The following is a 17,778-nucleotide window of genomic DNA, read 5'->3' on the forward strand; positions in this document are numbered from 1 at the left end:
ATGCCTTTGAAGTTTCCCCTGCCCATCCTGGGGGAGGAGGGTTGGCACCTCGTCCCAGGATGTGCATTGTTTCAGGCCCCCGAGAGCGGTAGGCTCTCAACCCAGGGGTCCAGAAACCTGTCTGGTGGGGGCAGCCTCGGTAGCCACGCAGTCAGGACACTGGGAGTCGGTTAGGTTTCAGGGGGCACCTCTAAGATGCCCTCTGTAGTGCATTTGGCATTAAATTCCACACTGGCATCAGTGTGGGTTTCAATGTGCTGAGAAGTTTGATATCAAACTGGTCATTCTTCAGTGTAGCCATTATGGTGCTGTGGAGTTCGTAATGACACCCTCCCAGCACCATATACTCTTAATGGCATCACTACACTTACCTTGCCTGGTAATGGCCCTGGGTACTGTAGGGGCACAGGGCTCATGCACCTGTACCAACACCACTGGCATCGTGCACTCAGCTAGAGGAGTGACTGAGGGATGCTCAGGGATGTGTGCCATGTCGACTCTTTGCTGTGATTTTCTGGTTTTTCGACTTGGGTGTGGCTGTGGGCCTGCTAATCAGACCCACAGTCCAGCTGTTCTCTCTCTAAATTGATACCATGTACTTTAGGTACATACCTGATTGGGTATTGGGTCAACTTTGTGAGCCCCAGTATAGGGTACCATAGGCACCCAGGGCATAGATGCATCCAAGGCCTACCAGGGCCTGCAGCATGTATTATGCCACCCCTGGCTGGCCATACAAACATGACACCACAGGCTGATCACTCAGCTTGGGCAAGGTGGTGTAATCACCCCTTGCTTAGATATAGTATACCTATATCTACCCTTCTATATAGACACATATATACCTATAAGTCACTCCTATGGCAGGCCTTGACAATCCTGAAGGCAGAGTGCTTGGTTTTATGTGAGATGGTGCTCTAGCATGAGCTGAGCCCCTCTGTAGCTTTCGGAACCATGTCCTTATAGCTGTTCTATGATACAGCCATACCATATACTCTTAAGTGCATTATAATACTCGCGGTTAATGATAACTTTGGGTTGGCTTTATCAAAACATGTTGTGTAAGGTGTCAAACACTTTGGAATACTACCCCCTGCCAATTCTGGTGGCGCGGGTAGCATTCCACCCTGCTAGAGGGAGAAGACATGTTGGTTACTGCTTTACCCGGTTAAAGTTAAACAGGGACTCAGCATCACAAAATGGATGCTGCTGCCACAGACACGCGTCTGACCTCCTGCTGCTGGATGAAGCTCCGGCAGGGGAGGCCTGGACAATAGGTTTCCTGGTTTAGGAGGTGCTACCACCTCCCCAGACAAGCTTTTAGTGTTTTGGGGCAGGGAGGGCTGCAACACTGCCTGGGGCACACAAGGTGCTCCATGCATAGCCCGGTTCAAACCAGTTGTTGTGGCACTCCAGCCCCAGCTCTGGTGTGAAACTGGACATAGAGAAAGGGGTGTAACCACCCCCTTCTCAGGGTCCACCCATAGGAATGACCTAGCAGGTAATCCAGCCCCTTAGATTAGTATAAAGATAGGAGCTGTGTCTAGAGACATTAGATTATCCTGGACTGAAACTTTAAAACAGAACTCTTGGACCTTCGACGTTCTGTACCGACTAGAAAGACTGAAGACATCTATCTCCCTTGTGGTCAAGGAGTGACCACCCTGTGCAAACAGGCACCACCAGTAACTTGCCGGTTTGCTTTGTCAACGCTCTTGCCGGAACCCGAAGACTCAGCGACTCAGGAACTGGACTTCCAGACTTCTCTGACTCCGATCCACATCCACAGCAAAGCTGAGACCCGTGGCGGACACGAGAGATGTGGGACCGGACACCCTGGACTACCTGCTCTTTGCTAAACCATGCAGCTTCTGAGGCACCCTCGAAGTTGTGCATTGGGGTTTCAGAAGCCCCAGACCGGAGTGCCATTTACACCGAAGCTCAGCCCTCCACACTCCACGAGTGCCACGTGGGACCTGCTCTTGCATTTCAGCTGGACGCGTCTTCCCGGTTGCTAGCCCGTTGGCTAGTTAGCCCTCCGAAGACTTTCTTGTGAAACTACAACGCTTGCCTGGTTGCTCCGGGCTTGCTCCAGCTTCCCTGCGAAGGAGAAGCTCCCCAGACCTTGCTGGTCTGACCTGAAGCCAATCTTCCCTTCCTGCATGGGCTTGTTGGGTCCAATCTGGATACCGACACCGCAGTCAACTAGATCGTTCGTGGGACAGCTCGAATCCAGCTCCTGGTCGTCATCTACACCCCCTGGTCCTCGTGGCTGCAGAGACCAGCTTCACCTCTTCACCTGATTGCATCTCGACATTGCCTGGTTCCTTCCTAGTCACCTAGTGACCCAGACTCTGTCCCCTCTCCTTTCAGGTTCTTCTCATCTTTGATCCACCCGGACACTTTTCTCGTGGTCGCCTGCAGCACTTCTTTGCAGCTCTCCATAGGAAACAGCGACAAAACCCGACACGAAAGAACACCTATGCACCCGACTTTCCTGGGTGAGGTAACTCGAGTACTTCTGTGCTCCTGTGTGTATTGACTCTCGAAGTGTCCTAGTTTAAAAGGGTTTTACCGTAGTCCATCCGTAAGTGTCCTTAATCTACTACTTTGTAACTTTTACGTTCCCATTATAACTCTATGGTAACTCGCGAATGTGTTCCCACACTGCACGCGTCTCCCGTGGGTCTCCTACTTCCTAACCTTTGCTTCTGTAGTGTAGCCTCAGCGATTCCCTAGGCCCTAGGCCTATTCACTATTCCTGAAGTGGTCCTTATACCACTTACTTAGTATATGTGATGCCATTTACCAGGGGCTAACCTGTGGCCAGAGATGACAATTGGGTTTAGGCTTCAATGCAGTTTTAGGGAAGGAGCATAGCCCCTGGGTACCTGATTAGCAGGAGCCCAGGGCACACTCAGTCAAAGAACATCAGCAATTCAGCAAAAAGTGGGGGCACACCATGCAAGAGAGAGGGCACTTTTCACACACCATGCAAGAGAGAGGGCACTTTTCACAGCAGGAGATCCAAGGCACATCAAGTAAAAGTGCATCAGAAGTCTGGCAAAAAGTGGGGTGTTACTGCAACAGAAACCCACTTTCCTACTCAACAGCTCTGTGAACTCCACTGGCTCCCAAAAGACAAAAGAATAACCTTCAAACTCCTCACCCATGCATACAGGGCCTCCACAATGCCGAACTAGCATACCTGAACAGCCCCCTCTCCTTTTATGCACCCAAAAGACACCCCTGTCTGTCCAGCTTGACCAGGCCACCGTCGCTCGGTTCAGCAAGACCAGAACCGGAGGAAAGTCCTTCTCCTATCTCGCAACCAAGACCTGAAACACGTCCACCTTAGACTATCTCCATGCTCCCCAAGGTCAGGAAGGACTGCAAAACCGGGCTCTTCAAATGACCCCAGCACTTAGACAGAACTGCTCCCCACCTCCCTCAGGGCCTTGAGACACTCACGGGTGAGTAATTGCTCTTTACCAACCGTTGATTAACTGATTGAGATAGGGCAAGTCTTTGTTGTGTACTTGGACCACCAAGATTTTGGAAGCCATGAACGTCTCCAACCCAAGATCCAGACTTTTCCTGCTTGGAAGCTTCATAAGACCCATACCCAGAGCATTGCCTTTTTAGGCTTGGCTGGGTGTGAGAACGTGCCTCTTTTGCATAGTTAGCCCCCCACTTTTTGCATGGTTTTGATGTGGTTTCAGAAGTAGTACATAGGGTCCTTCAATCAATCAATCAATCATAACACTTGCATAGCGCGCTACTCACCCGGGAGGGTCTCGAGGCGCTTGGGGGAGGGGTCCGCTACTGCTCGAACAGCCAGGTCTTGAGTTGTCTCCTGAAGGCGAGATGGTCCTGGGTCAGTCGGAGGTGGATGGGGAGGGAGTTCCATGTCTTGGCCGCCAGGTAGGAGAACGATCTGCCTCCGGCGGTGGCTCTTCGGTCCTTCCTAGCCTGGTGCGCTGTACCAGTGCTCCTTCTCTAAAACAACCCCCCAATTGGTACTTCTGCTGCCTGTAAGTCACTAGTAAATAGTACCCTGGGTACCTAGGGCCTGGAAGCTAATGAGGATCCCTCATGGGGACTATGCCACTGCCCTTGCAGCTTACATGCCCCTGTGAGGGAGAAAACAGTCGACATGGCACCCTGCCAGGGTGCCATGCCAGCTAGCACTACCTGACTGTATTGGTAAGTCACCCATCTAGCAGGCCTCACAGCCCTAAGGCTCAGTGCACTAAACTCCAGGTGAGGGCATATCTGCATGAGCAGATGTGCCCCTATAATATTGGGACCATTTCCCAATATTGTAAGTGCAAGTGAAGACATAGAAAATACATGGGCTGGGAACTCTAGGTTCGAGGCATGTGGGCTGCTGAATTCATATCTTAGCATAGATAGCCGCCTAGTGTTGGGCCCGGATGTTTGCACCTTGTTGTCCTGGAAGAGTCTTCGAAGTATCACGAGATAGATGACTCCTCCCGTGGACTACTGTGTGCTTGGGCATTCTCTCCATCATCAGATTGTTTTTTTCCGGCATTGGGTTCGGATGCTATTCCTCCACTCCAACTTCGGAATCGAAACTTAACAACTTTCTAAAGCCAAAAGGCCTTTTAACTCTATGGTATTGTTCTCGTTTGGTACTCCTTGACTTGATCAAACCTTCCATCTAGAACCAGTCGTCGACGAGGGCCGTTGGGCCTTTTCAACGCCACGTGGGCCTGCTGTCGATGGAAAGGAGCCCGTTTAAAAGGTGCCCACAATATCACTCCAAATTCCCACATACTGACAAACATTCAGTATGCAACAAGTGCTTATCCCCAGAGCACAACGAAGAAAATTGTCCAGCGTGTGCTCAATTCCGCTCCAAGAAGACTATCCGGAACCGAAGGGCCGCTAGGCAAGAGATGCAGCGGCAGGCTAGATCTAGAAATCTAGACTCGGATCTAGAAATCGTCACCGTTGAGGACCCGTCTGACTCCGATGACCAGATCACACCGGGGCAAACAGTGAGTACGCAGCCCCCAACCCCGCTTATACCGAAAGACAAGGCTCCGGTCTTAGCATCGCCTAAAGGCCTTAGCCAAGATCGACAAACTCCTTCAGAGACCCCGCCTTCCGGCTCGGCTCCGAAGCCCAAACCCAGGCCTTCTGATAGCCCAGAAATGAGCGACACTCTTCCCAAAAGGTTGTCGAACCGATAAAGGTTGTCGAACCGATAAAGGTTGTCGAACCGAAAAAGGGCGTCGAACCGAAAAAGGGCGTCGAACCGAAAAAGGGCGTCGAACCAAAAAAGGTATTAGAGCCGAAAGCTGTCGAGCCAAAGAAGAGCCTCAAACCAAAGAGGGTCGTCGATCCAAAAAGAACTCGACCCGAAGAAGCCTGTCGAGCCTAAAAAAAGTGTTGATCCCCAAAAACAAGATCACACTAAAAAGCCAGTCGAGCCGAAAAAAGCAGTCGACTCGACCAAGAACATCGAGCCGAAAAAGGTAGTCGAGCACAAAAAACACGCCCAAACACCCAAACGTATCCAAACGAGAACTCCGGTTGATCCAACAAAGGTCGTCGAACCGAAAAAGGTCGCCGACCCGAAAAGAAGGGTCGAGCCGAAAAAAGCTCCACAGCCAAAGACCCTCGAGCCAAAGACTCACAAACAAGTGACTATGCCAAAAACCTCTGCGCCAAAGCCACGGACAGTTGAGGAAGAACTCTTCCATCCTGATCCAGTGAGTGAGGAACAACCTAAACTGTATATAGACCCTGAAACAGTACACGTTCCAGTTTACCATCGGAAAAAGAGACCATTGGACACGGACACTTCTTCCCCTGTTCCTCCAAAGAGAAAAGACTTCGGAACATCTCCCTCAAGGCCTTTTACTCCTCCTCCTTTCTTTCCTAACATGCCCTTTGTGCCTTACACTCCTACACATTCAGGCTATGATGAGGGCGACAACATGGAGGAAGATCCTCAGGATAATTTTGGAGAACCAGAGGATCATGATGCACAGGATGACACATGGGATGACCAGAATGATCCATATGAACAACAACCCATCCCTGACACCTCCCCATACCTACAAAGCCGTCGCCACCATTGTTTTTAACCAATTATTAGATAGGGCAGCAAAATACCATGGTGTAGACATGCACACTGACCCAATAAAAGAAGATTTTCTATTCAACACTTTTCCTACCTCAGAAAAAAGTGTGAGGACACTTCCTATGTTAAAAGGGGTACTAAAACATGCACCAGACATATTCAAAGACCCAGCCAGAGCGCGTGTACTCAATCCCAGAATTGAGAATAAGTATAAATCAGCCCTTACAGACCCTACTTATATTAAGTCCTAGCTGCCTTTAGACTCACTAGTTGTAGCAAACGCTCGAAAGAGAGATAATTCACAAACAGGAGATGCTCCCCCTCCTGACAAAGCGTCTAGGATATTAGAAGCCTCAGGCAAAAGAGTGGCCTCACAGGCTGCAAATTCCTGGAGGATTGCAAACACACAAGCTCTATTAGCACGCTACGATAGAGCACATTACGACCAACTTGAAGGTTTAGTGCAACACCTGCCAGAACCTTTTAAAGCTAAGGCTAACAACCTCATACAGGAAGGCAAATTTATAGCTAATGCTTCCATTAAATGTGCGCTTGACGCAGCTGATACATCAGCCAGGTCCATTAACACTAGCTATTACTACGCAGGCATGCGTGGCTACGCATCTCTGGTTTTAAGAACGAGGTGCAATCCACCATCCTCAACCAACCAGTTAACCAAGATATCCTCTTTGGCCCTGCGGTATATACCATCTTGAACAAAATGAAAAAAGACACTGAAACTGCTAAGTCTATGGGCGCACTTGAGTTTCAACAACCTAGAAGTTCCTAATGTTGCTCCTCCTTCAGAGGCTCAGGGAGAGGCCACACATCACAACTTCCTTAACATTCAAAAGTAACACCCAGAGCTCCTTTAATAAAGGCTCAAACAGAGGGGGTTATAGAGGCAACAATAACAAAGGCAGGGGACGTGGCGGTAATAACACCAGAGCTTCCACTGCCACCAAACAGTGACTTGATCACACTCCCTCCAGACCACTCAACACCGGTCGTAGGCAGAATACAACAATTCCTACCTGTCTGGAACAACATTACAACAGACAGGTGGGTGAGACAAATTATCCAGTATGGTTACTGCCTGTAACTCACTTCTACTCCACCCAACATACCATCCAAACACCGTCCTATGTTTAAAGAACACATCACGCTGTTATAACAAGAGGTCACGTCCATGCTACAAAAGGGAGCCATAGAGCCATTCCCTTTTCAACACCAAGGAACAGGAGTATACTCTCTATACTTCCTAATTTCCAAAAAAGATGGATCCCTCAGACCAATACTAGACCTCAAACCTCTGAACCAATACATACTCTCGGAGCATTTCCATATGATTACTCTACAACAAGTACTCCCGTTACTCCAGCAAGGCGACTTCCTTGCTACATTAGACTTCAAAGATGCATAGTTTCACATACCTATACATCCAGCTCACAGGAAATATCTCCGGTTCACAATAGAAGGTCAACATTATCGATTCAAAGTTCTCCCCTTTGCGGTAACTGCAGCCCCAAGAGTTTTCACAAAATGTCTAGCAGTAGTAGCAGCACACCTCAGAAGGCAACACACCCACGTGTTTCCATACCTAGACGGTTGACTCATAAAGGCCAACTCGTACGCGCAGTGTGCAAGCCATACGTCTCAGACAATCCAGCTGCTGCACAGTCTGGGTTTTTCCATAAACTACCCAAAATCACATCTACAGCCCTCCCACATACAGCAATATCTGGGAGCGACAATAAATACCTCCGTGGCAAAGGCATATCCAAATCCAGCCAGGATAGCAAACATGCAGACTCTCATTCAAAAGTTTCAGCCACAACACTCTCTGCCAGCTCGAGTGTTCATGCAGCTCATAGGCATGATGGCCTCCTGCATATTCACTGTCCCTCATACCCGACTTCAAATGCGTCCATTGCAAGAATGCCTAGCACGGCAGTGGAACCAAGCTTAGGGACAACTAAAAGACCTAGTGTTGGTAGGCAGTCACGCTTACAACTCTCTGCAGTGGTGAAATCCACAAAACCTTTCCAAGGGGCGACTGTTCCAAGACCCGGTTCCACAATTAGTATTAACAGCTGACGCATCACTGACAGGTTGGGGAGCCCACCTACTTCAATACACAGTCCAAGGTCTCTGGACAATCAAACAGAAGACACTGCATATCAACCACTTAGAGTTCCTAGCAGTATTTCTGGCACTGAAAGCATTCCAGAAATACTTGTACAGCAAGGCTGTGTTAATCCGTGCGGACAACATGACAGCCATGTACTACATGCAGAAACAAGGAGGGGCACACTCTCCACAGCTGTCTCACCAAGCGTAGAGCACATGGAGGTGGGCAATTCCTAAAAACATTTTTCTCCTCGCAGAACACCTGCCAGGAAAAGACAATCAAATAGCAGATCTGTTAAGCATACACAGCCAACAGCTACAGGGAGATTCACCCTCAAGTATTCCAACCATTTTTCCAAGAATGGGGGCATCCAGAGATAGATCTGTTCGCCACAAAAGAAAACTCAAAATGCCAGTACTTTGCCGCCAGGTTCCCACACCCATTGTCACAAGGCAATGCAATATGGATGAACTGGTCAGGCAGATTTGCGTACGCTTTTCCACCAGCCCCACTAATTCCGCAGGTGGCACGCAAACTACGCCAACACTCACTCACAATGATCCTGGTTGCTCCCACATGGACAAGACAGCCATGGTTCACAACGCTCCTGGAACGTTCAGTAGTTCCCTATCAAAGACTGCGCCTCTCGCCACATCTTTTAGCTCAGAACCATGGAGAAATCAGGCACTAAGATCCCAATCAGATGAACCTAGCGATCTGGCTCCTGAAGTCTTAGAGTTCGGATACCTTAACTTGCCTCCAGATTGCATGAACATTATCAAGGAGGCAAGGCGCCAAACTACTAGAGCATGCAATGAAGTGAAATGGAAAAGATTTGTAATTTATTGCTATAATAACCAAATCAATCCACTGGATGCTTCAATCCAAAACATTATCTGTTACCTGCTACATCTTCAAAGATGCAATCTAGCATACTCTTCCATAAGGCTACATCTTGCTGCTATAGCAGCATATCTCCAAAACAGACAACACATGTCCCTGTTCAGAGAAGGACTTAAAAGGATAATCCCTCCAAAGCACCCACCTTCACCAGTCTGGAACTTAAACTTAGTACTTACCAGACTTATGGGACCTCCCTTCGAACCACTCCATTCATGTGAATTACAATTCTTAACATGGAAGGTGGAATTCTTGGTCGCCATTACCTCCCTCAGGCGAGTGAGTGAGCTACAGGCACTAACCATTCAAGAACCTTTCACGCAAATACATAACAATAAGGTAGTACTTACCACTAACCCTAAGTTCATGCCAAAGGTTATATCCACTTTCCATATCAATCAGTCAATAGAATTGACAGTTTTCTTCCAAAACCCGCAGTCAGTGGCTGAAAGAGCCGTACACACACTAGATGTAAAAAGAGCTCTGCTATATTATGTTGACAGGACTACATCATTCAGGAAAACAAAGCAACTGTTTGTTGCTTTTTCTCCACAACATAAAGGTAATCCCATTTCAAAATCAGGAATAGCCAGAAGGATAGTTAAATGCATTCAGATATGCTATCAAAAAGCTAAGCGCACTCTAACAATTCCCCCAAAAGCCCACTCTACGCGTAAAATGGGGGCATCCATGGCTTTCCTAGGAAATATTCCCCTAGAAGACATATGTAGGGCAGCTACATGGTCTACCATACACACTTTCACAAAACACTACTGTGTCGATGTGCAAACAAAGCAGCAAGCTGCTGTAGGTCAGGCTGTCCTTAAAACTCTTTTTCAAACTGCTGCAGCTGAAGCAGGTGACCACCGCTAGAGGAGATACTGCTATACAGTCTATGCTAAGATATGAATTCAGCAGCCCACATGCCTCGAACGGAAAATGCTACTTACCAGTATGCATCTGTTCTTGGCATGTAGGGCTGCTGACATTCATATCGCCCACCCTCCTCTCCGGTTCCTGTCACAGCTGCAGTAATCTTTCTGCATACACTTACATGGGCATTCTTACTTTTCTATACTCCATCTTTGCCACAATGGTGAAAAACAATCTGATGATGGAGAGAATGCCCATGCACACTGTAGTCCAGGGGAGGAGTTACCTATCTCGTGATACTTCGAAGACTCTTCCAGGGCAACAAGGTGCAAACATCCGGACACAACACTAGGCGGCGATCTATGCTAAGATATGAATGTCGGTACAAAAGGGGGTGGTGATGGACGGAGCATCTGAATCAATCAAACTCTCACACCCAGTCGAAAGATCTGGGTTTAATCCATCACCGTTCTTTAGCCCACTCTGCCACCCCAGTTCAGACATGGCTATATGCAAATCAGTCTGACCCTGTGCCTCATGGGAACAGTCCAGCCCGAACTGCCAAGCCAGGTCTTCCCTGGACCGGAAACAAGCTTCCGAGGACCGGTTTCTGGCATTCCAGCCGTCTTCAGCCCGGCTTGCTTGAATCCAGTGGCAAAGTGAGCAAGGGACTCACGTCTGAGCATACCTTGCCACACTTATGGCAGCCAAAAGCGGTACAAAAGGGGGTGGTGATGGACGGAGCATCTGAATCAATCAAACACTCACACCCAGTCAAAAGATCTGGGTTTAATCCATCACCGTTCTTTAGCTCACTCTGCCACCCCAGTTCAGACATGGCTATATGCAAATCAGTCTGACCCTGTGCCTCATGGGAACAGTCCAGCCCGAACTGCCAAGCCATGTCTTCCCTGGACCGGAAACCAGCTTCCGAGGACCGGTTCATGCTCTACATGCCAAGAAAAGATGCATACTGGCAAGTAGCATTTTCCTTTCACTGCACCATGATGGCTTTACGGACTATAGAAGTGTTTGGTACTTACTCCTCTCAATAAATCCACACTGATGCCAGTTTCGGATTTATTGTTCTGTTGTTCCATGTGCCCAGGGAGCACCCCTGGAACCCTGCCAACCTTGGTGTAGTCTCTGACCAGCTGTAGGCAGCCAGCCACCACCAGACATGTTTTTGGCCTTCTGGGTAGAGCGCACCGGTTCTCTGGGACCAGTAACAATGCATATCCTGGACAGAGGTTTCATGCCTCCCCCTGCATGAGCCAGTACTCCAAGAGGAAGGCTTCAAAGGCCTGCCACCTTTGTAATAAGACCCCCGGCCTCTGCTGCTAGCAGCAGATGGCAGCCCCTGGTTTACACCCCTATCTTTGGGCGAGAAAAACATCAGGAAGATTCCAAAAAGTAGGAGCTGTGCCCATCTCTGCTAACCCCACCCCTAAGGTGGGGAAAAACTAGTTGAAGTACACTTTACAATACCTGCTATCTTGAATATGGGGGAGGTCCCTCCTATCAGGGCTAGGCCTATGCTCCCTCCCACAGGAGGGTGGCATAATAGAGAGTGTAGTCACCCCAGGTAAGGTGCTCCTTGGCCCAACCTGCTATTCCCCTAAAACACCTCCTAAATTTAGCATTTAGGTGGTGCCCACCAGACCTGGCCTTAGATCTGCGACGACCTAAAAGAAAGAGGACATCCTGCTGCATTGGACACCCAACGTCGAATTTGCACTCTGCACCCAGCCACCCCTGCACTGCTGGTGGTGTATGTATGTCAACGTGTTCAAAAAGTAATCTAAAAGTATTCCAAAAGTAATTATTATGCAGTGTAAACTGCTTTTTGAATCAATACCAACCTGTAACTATTGCATATTCAACCAAAACTGCATTGCCTTGTGAAGTCTTGCATTTGAGAGTATGTTTTGCTTACCTGTGCCAGGTGCTGTTTGGATCTAAAAACAAGCATTTACATTGCCATAAATCTCGCATTTGCGAGAGTTTGAGCTATTTTTATTGTAAATTACATTGTCTTTTAGTTATTTTTTGGTTTTTGAAACATAAATAAAAGCCATTGTCATTTACAATGCCAATTGGTCAAACCCGCGTAAATGCGAGACCTATTGCATTGCAAATGATTGTTTACTTTTCTAATTAATACTGTGGCCTGCAAGTCCCAGCATGCGCTGTTGGTTGAGTGCCCGGATTCCTTCCTATCTCTTTACGTAGGCCAAATGATCACTCCACTGCAAAAAAAAACAAGAGCTAGCCTTAAGGATAGATGTTGGCCTAGGACATAAGAGAAGGAACTAGTACATAGAGCCAGACAGGAAATGCATGCAAAGTGACAGACAGCGTCTTGAACCCAATGGGGCTGCTAGTCTTAGGCGTGGGAATGCTTATGAAGGCTATCATTGGGTATCCTGCATAGTTCACCTTGTTAACAGCTGGTGTACTTGGAATACTGCTCAGGGCAGTCATTAAATCAAATTCTCTCACTAGACTTGTAGAAAACGCCCCCTAGCTCATCCTACTGGAAAAAGAAAGCACATATTACTTACTAACTTGCTACCTATTTACCTCAAACCGTGGGTTCCAGAGTAGCTCCGCGCCACAAAGTGCTTCAGGGGTAGGAAATGCTACATAATTACAGTTTTCAATTACTGCCCCTTTTGTTGAAACCTGGGTCATTGAAGGCGTAGCCGTACCAGATGGGGGCCCAGGACAAACTCCGCCTGGGGTGGCAAATGCGCCCTCCCTGTAGCAAAGCCCACGAAAAAGGGGCAACCAGGATTGGTCACCTCAGGGCAAGCTAGGTCACCCCAGGGCAATCTGGGACGGCCCCAATTCAGGGGCAAGCTTGCTAGTGGCCCACGGAGTGGGGGGGGGGGGAATTAAATAGGGGGTTGCAGGATCCAAGAAAATCACTCAACTCTCCCCAGCAGAGAAGAAGTGAAGAGGCTCACCTGGCTGGAACACCGAACCAGGCAAGACAGCGCTGTGACTTAAGACCTTTTGGAGCACCAAGACCCAGCGGAGTGAAACACTCTTCGGGGGACAGCTCAGTGGGAAGAGCGTATGCGGAGTGGGGGGCTTAATGAGTTGAGCAACTCCCCTATCCAGCGGAAGCCAGCGGAGCATCCATGTACCCCGGCTCCCTCCAAGCATCCTGGGCTTGGAAGGCGCTGTGCCGGTGAGTCTCCCCCTGGGGAATGAAGGAAGCCCGGGGACAGTAAAGTAGCGTGTGGCAGCTGGAGGAGTGCAGACACGGCACAAGGGCTCCGGGGCCAGGCGGGTCGGGGCGGCAGCCGGTCATCTCTTAAATGGGCAGGAGCCTAAGGACTTAAGGGAATTTTGCCTGCTTAGACCTCAGAATCGCCGAGGTCAACTTCCCGGCCTTCGGAGCGTCTGAAAGGCAAAAGACGCAAATGCTGGTGAGTCGTTGCCCTCCCCCCCCCCCCCCCCCCCCATCCCCCCCCCCTCCTCTCCCGCAAGGGCATCGCAGGAAGCCCGCGGAGAAGGCTGAAAGAGCGCTGCAACGAGGGAACAGGGATACGGGAGCAGACGGGGCCAACAGCAAGCATTTAAAGAGGCAGGAACCCTCCTGGTTTAAAGGGAATTCTGTTGTTGTAGCCATGCAGGGGGGAGGACGCGGGACCTCCACTGGTTTTTGGAATTCGCAGCAGCTAGGCACAGCCGGTTAACCGGGAAAAGCATGCGCCTATTAAACAAGTGCTCTGCATGACGTAGAGTTTTCTCTTTGTCTGCCGTCCCACTTGGACGTACTTGGCCGGACTTCCTGTTGGCGTAAAATGTTTATCTTCTTTATAGGGCCATCTGTTTAGACCCATAAAGAAGATTATAAACCTTTTACGCCAGCAGGAAGTCAGGGCAGTCCGTCCAAGTGGGACGGCAGAAAGAGAGAAAACTGTACTTCACCACAAGCTCTTTCCAAATGGTTGGCCACAGTTTAGCATAAACGGTGAGGCCGGCGAATGGGAAAGAGGGGCGGGGCTTAAAGCCCGCTAGTGTAAGCTACCCAAGTTCATAAAATCTCGTGAGCGAGACTGTGCATGCGCAGTCCACGCCACGAGACCTAAAAACCACAAATCCATAAGTATACCATTTTTATACTTAACTAATTGGTCAGGATTCAGTCTCTGAGTGTGTGCCATCAGTCTTGAATGCGTGAATAAAATAAATGCTAAACACACCCTCTGGATAAGCCTAACTGCTCGCCCACAGTACCACACAGAGAGCTATTCGTGCTTACCTAATTTAGCCTCTGCTATACCTCTAGAGACTTCCTGGACTCTGTGCACTATATCTCACTTTGGTTTAGTATATACAGACCAAGCTTCCTACACCCACACTACCACTAATAGAGCAGTTTGGGTTATACATTGGAACCTGTACACCATGCACAGTGATAACACCGTGGCAATATCATAAACAGAGCTAGCATCCTACACTGGGTGTTACATGAGATTTGTAAAGGGTTATGGTACTATAGAGGCACCACTAGCTGACCTGACCTCCAAACAGCAACCCAAAAAAGTCAGCTGGACTGAGCAGTGTCTGAAGGCTTTTAAGACTCTAAAGTAAGCTCAGTACTATATACCTGTCCTGAAGGCCCCTGTCATCAACAAGGAGTTTGTTGTCCAGACAGATGCCTCTGAACATGGGATAGGTGCCCCAAGTAAATGATTTGGGCCAGGATCAGCCAGTTGCTTTCATCAGCAGGCGACCTCTTTCAATGTAGCAGCGTTGGAGTGCCATTGAATGGGTAGCCATTGCTGTGGTTTGGTCTTAGAAAAAGGTAAGGTCCTACCTGTTTAGGACTCACTTCAAGGTTGAAACGGTCCACATACTCTTCTAGTGGCTAATGTGGGTAAAAGGAGAGAACCCCCGGTTGTTGAAATGGTCCATTTCCCTACAGAGTATGGATTTAACCCCTTCGACGCTGATGACGAGCTGGGCTCGTCATGGCGTAGCCTCCTCGCACGCTGATGACGAGCCCAGCTCGTCACGTAAAGTGCGTTTTTTAAAAACCCAGCGTGCGAGCGGAATTCCGCTAGCGCGCATGCGGTTAACAGTGAAATACAGACCTGGAACTAGCCATGCTACTGCAGATGGCCTTTCCAGGTTCTTCTACTTAGTTGATGAGAAGCACCAGGAGAAAGGTTAGTTGCTCATCAATTTTCATCGGGTCGGGGGCCATGTAAGGAAAAGCTTCTTTTTCTGTGGACACTCCCAATCTTTTGGATTGAACCAGTGCTGTTTTTTTTTTTTTTTTTTTTACTCAGAGGCCTGCTAACAGGCATATTTTCTATTTTTTACTGGCCCCCTTGAAATACTATTTTTGTACTAATGCAGGCTGTGTGATAAATAAAACGAACAACATTGTAATATGTCTCTTATATGTCTCTGTGCATTAAAACAGTTTTTCTAGAAGTCTCAACTTAACATATGCAAAATCTGTCTCCAGTTCTCAGCCTAACTTGTGTTTTTTTCCAGTTGGCTCTGCAGTATGTGTCAGTGGACAAGGAGCTTGCCCCACCATTAAACACTGCAATATCAGTGACTGTGAAAATGTTGGGCTGTACATAACTGATCATGCACAGGTATGTCAATCTTCTGATTCATTAGAATTATTTATTAGGTGTTAAGCTGAGATGTCCGTTCCAAAAGGCACATCGGAAAGAACTGCTAGCATCCGTTTTTTCTGGGAATCATTGATTGCTTTTTCACTATGGGTGAAATGGACATCGGAGATATATAAAAAAATTGTGAGGTGTAATTGGTGCTGCTAGGGTGCAGCAAGAGCCTTTGATTCCAGGTCAATTTACAGCAACTTGAAGTTAGGAAGCAACATGAATGCATTGGTCAATTGTGAACCAATGAGCTACAAAAATAAACTGTTTCAAAGAACCACTTCATGGGCCATAGTGAAGGGCAACTGCAGCCAGCACTTGCAAGGTTCACTGTGGTGCCGCAGGAAGCAGAGTTCTCTGCATTTCTACCTCCAAGGAACAAAATGCAGCATATGTAATATGAAAATGTTTACCAAGGAGGAAATTGAGTGGCATATGTAAGAGAAGGTCAGCAAATACTTATTTCTTAAGTACTGGATCTTATTAATATTCACATACTTTGAAAAAATCTAGTCTTCTGTCTGGAAATGCTTAGTTTAATCTAAATGCACAGCTGCTTTAAATCTTTAATAGTGTGGTTTGTGCACATCATTTGGGCCTTAATGCAGCAACCAGTTAATAGATTCGCCCAATGTTCTGCTTCATGAGGTTCTCTTAGTTTTAATAGTTCCTTACTTCGCCATTTATTTACAAAGAAGAGCATCCTAACTTGACCACCTGTGTAGTCTGGGAGAGTTCAGCTTCTGTAATCCTTGATGTGGCAGTTTCAGAATTTCCTCATATGAAAATCTGTGCTTTGGATCACCATCCTGTTGTACTTTTGTTCCTTTTTAAATGAACTGGAGGTGGTGTATTTTGTCAAATGTACATTATGACCGTTTTGAAACATACGATTGTTTGTAATAATTGCATAAAAATTGCAAAAACATGCTATGGTTATGAAACTAAACTTGAAACACAGAATTATTAATAAATTCCGTCGCTCCACTGACTGAATTAATCAGCACTGTTTGTTTTTTAAACAGTACTGGAAGAGGGAGCAGTCCCTCAATGTTTAAAAAACACTGCAGATTAAAGTTTAATCTGCAGAGGCCTTTTGCCATGAGCATCTAGAGTGGGCCAAAGTCTGTTCTTCAGAAAGGCTTACACCCAAACCTACTGTGAGGCCAACACTTGTTGTGCTTAGACGTTATTCTTGCAGCCAAACCAACTATGCATCTCACGCTTGCAACCAAATATCCTGCAGATAAACTGAAGAACTGTGCTGTAGAAGTTGGCCACAGAGTCTGCTGTCAAATATTGCATCTAAACTTCTGTGCGGCTGTCCTCTGCCGCCCATGGCCTTTGGCTCTGCACACTTGTTACTGAGTTTGCTGCAAGTGCTCTTCTGAATCCATATACCGTCCAAGGTTTTCAGCTGGCACAGCTTAGGTTGGCCCTGCCCAGTGAAAACTCCCTTACCACCCCAACTAGCTGTATTGAATGAAAGACACAATGTTCCAACAACCAATATGGTTTGTTTAATTTTTTCAAATTTTTCATCCGTGATCTTTGAAACATCTTTAAATTAATGGTCAAAATAAGTTAATTAATTTTTCAAAACCAGTCGGGCACATTTAAAAAATGAAAAAATGGCACTCTGAAACTATTCAACAATTTTGCACTAAAATACAAAAAGTGCCTAAAGTTCATGTTTAATTCCAAGTTTGGTGTGATACTGTCCCTCCGATTATGCAGTAGCTGAGATTAAAACTCTGTGAGCTTGAATGTAAAATGCCCCCCCAACCTCTTTTTTTTGTGCTGTCTAATGACCCTTTTAGCAAACGGATCTACTCAAATCTAGACATCCCAAAACATATCTACTTGCAATAATTGCCTACCAAATTTCATGTAAATTCATCAAACCTCACCAAAGCTATTTACAAACCACATGTTTTGTCATTGGAAAGTGACTTGTTATAGTTGCAGGGTCTCTATTGAGGGATGTATATATAATATGATCGATAATTAAGAAGTGTCCTTTACAAATTTGTTTTATGTAATATGAAAACGTTATACTGTATATGTAATGTGTAGGAACAGACCTGTCCTTGTATGATCAC

At 47.3% G+C, this 17,778-nt stretch overlaps 1 protein-coding gene across 2 annotated transcripts in view; it reads left to right on the forward strand.

The window, feature by feature from the left end:
* The window catches only part of FBXO11 (F-box protein 11), a 517,411-nt gene that overhangs the window by 171,267 nt on the left and 328,366 nt on the right, over nucleotides 1-17,778 (forward strand). For both annotated transcript variants that reach the window (XM_086927768.1, XM_086927769.1), the window contains exon 10: nucleotides 15,540-15,646. In XM_086927768.1, the coding sequence (XP_086783894.1) occupies nucleotides 15,540-15,646 (107 nt within the window). The remainder of the gene's footprint in view (nucleotides 1-15,539; nucleotides 15,647-17,778) is intronic.

The sequence above is a fragment of the Lissotriton vulgaris genome, chromosome 6 (genome assembly GCF_964263255.1).
Source record: "Lissotriton vulgaris chromosome 6, aLisVul1.2, whole genome shotgun sequence".
In the NCBI taxonomy this organism is placed as follows: domain Eukaryota; kingdom Metazoa; phylum Chordata; class Amphibia; order Caudata; family Salamandridae; genus Lissotriton; species Lissotriton vulgaris.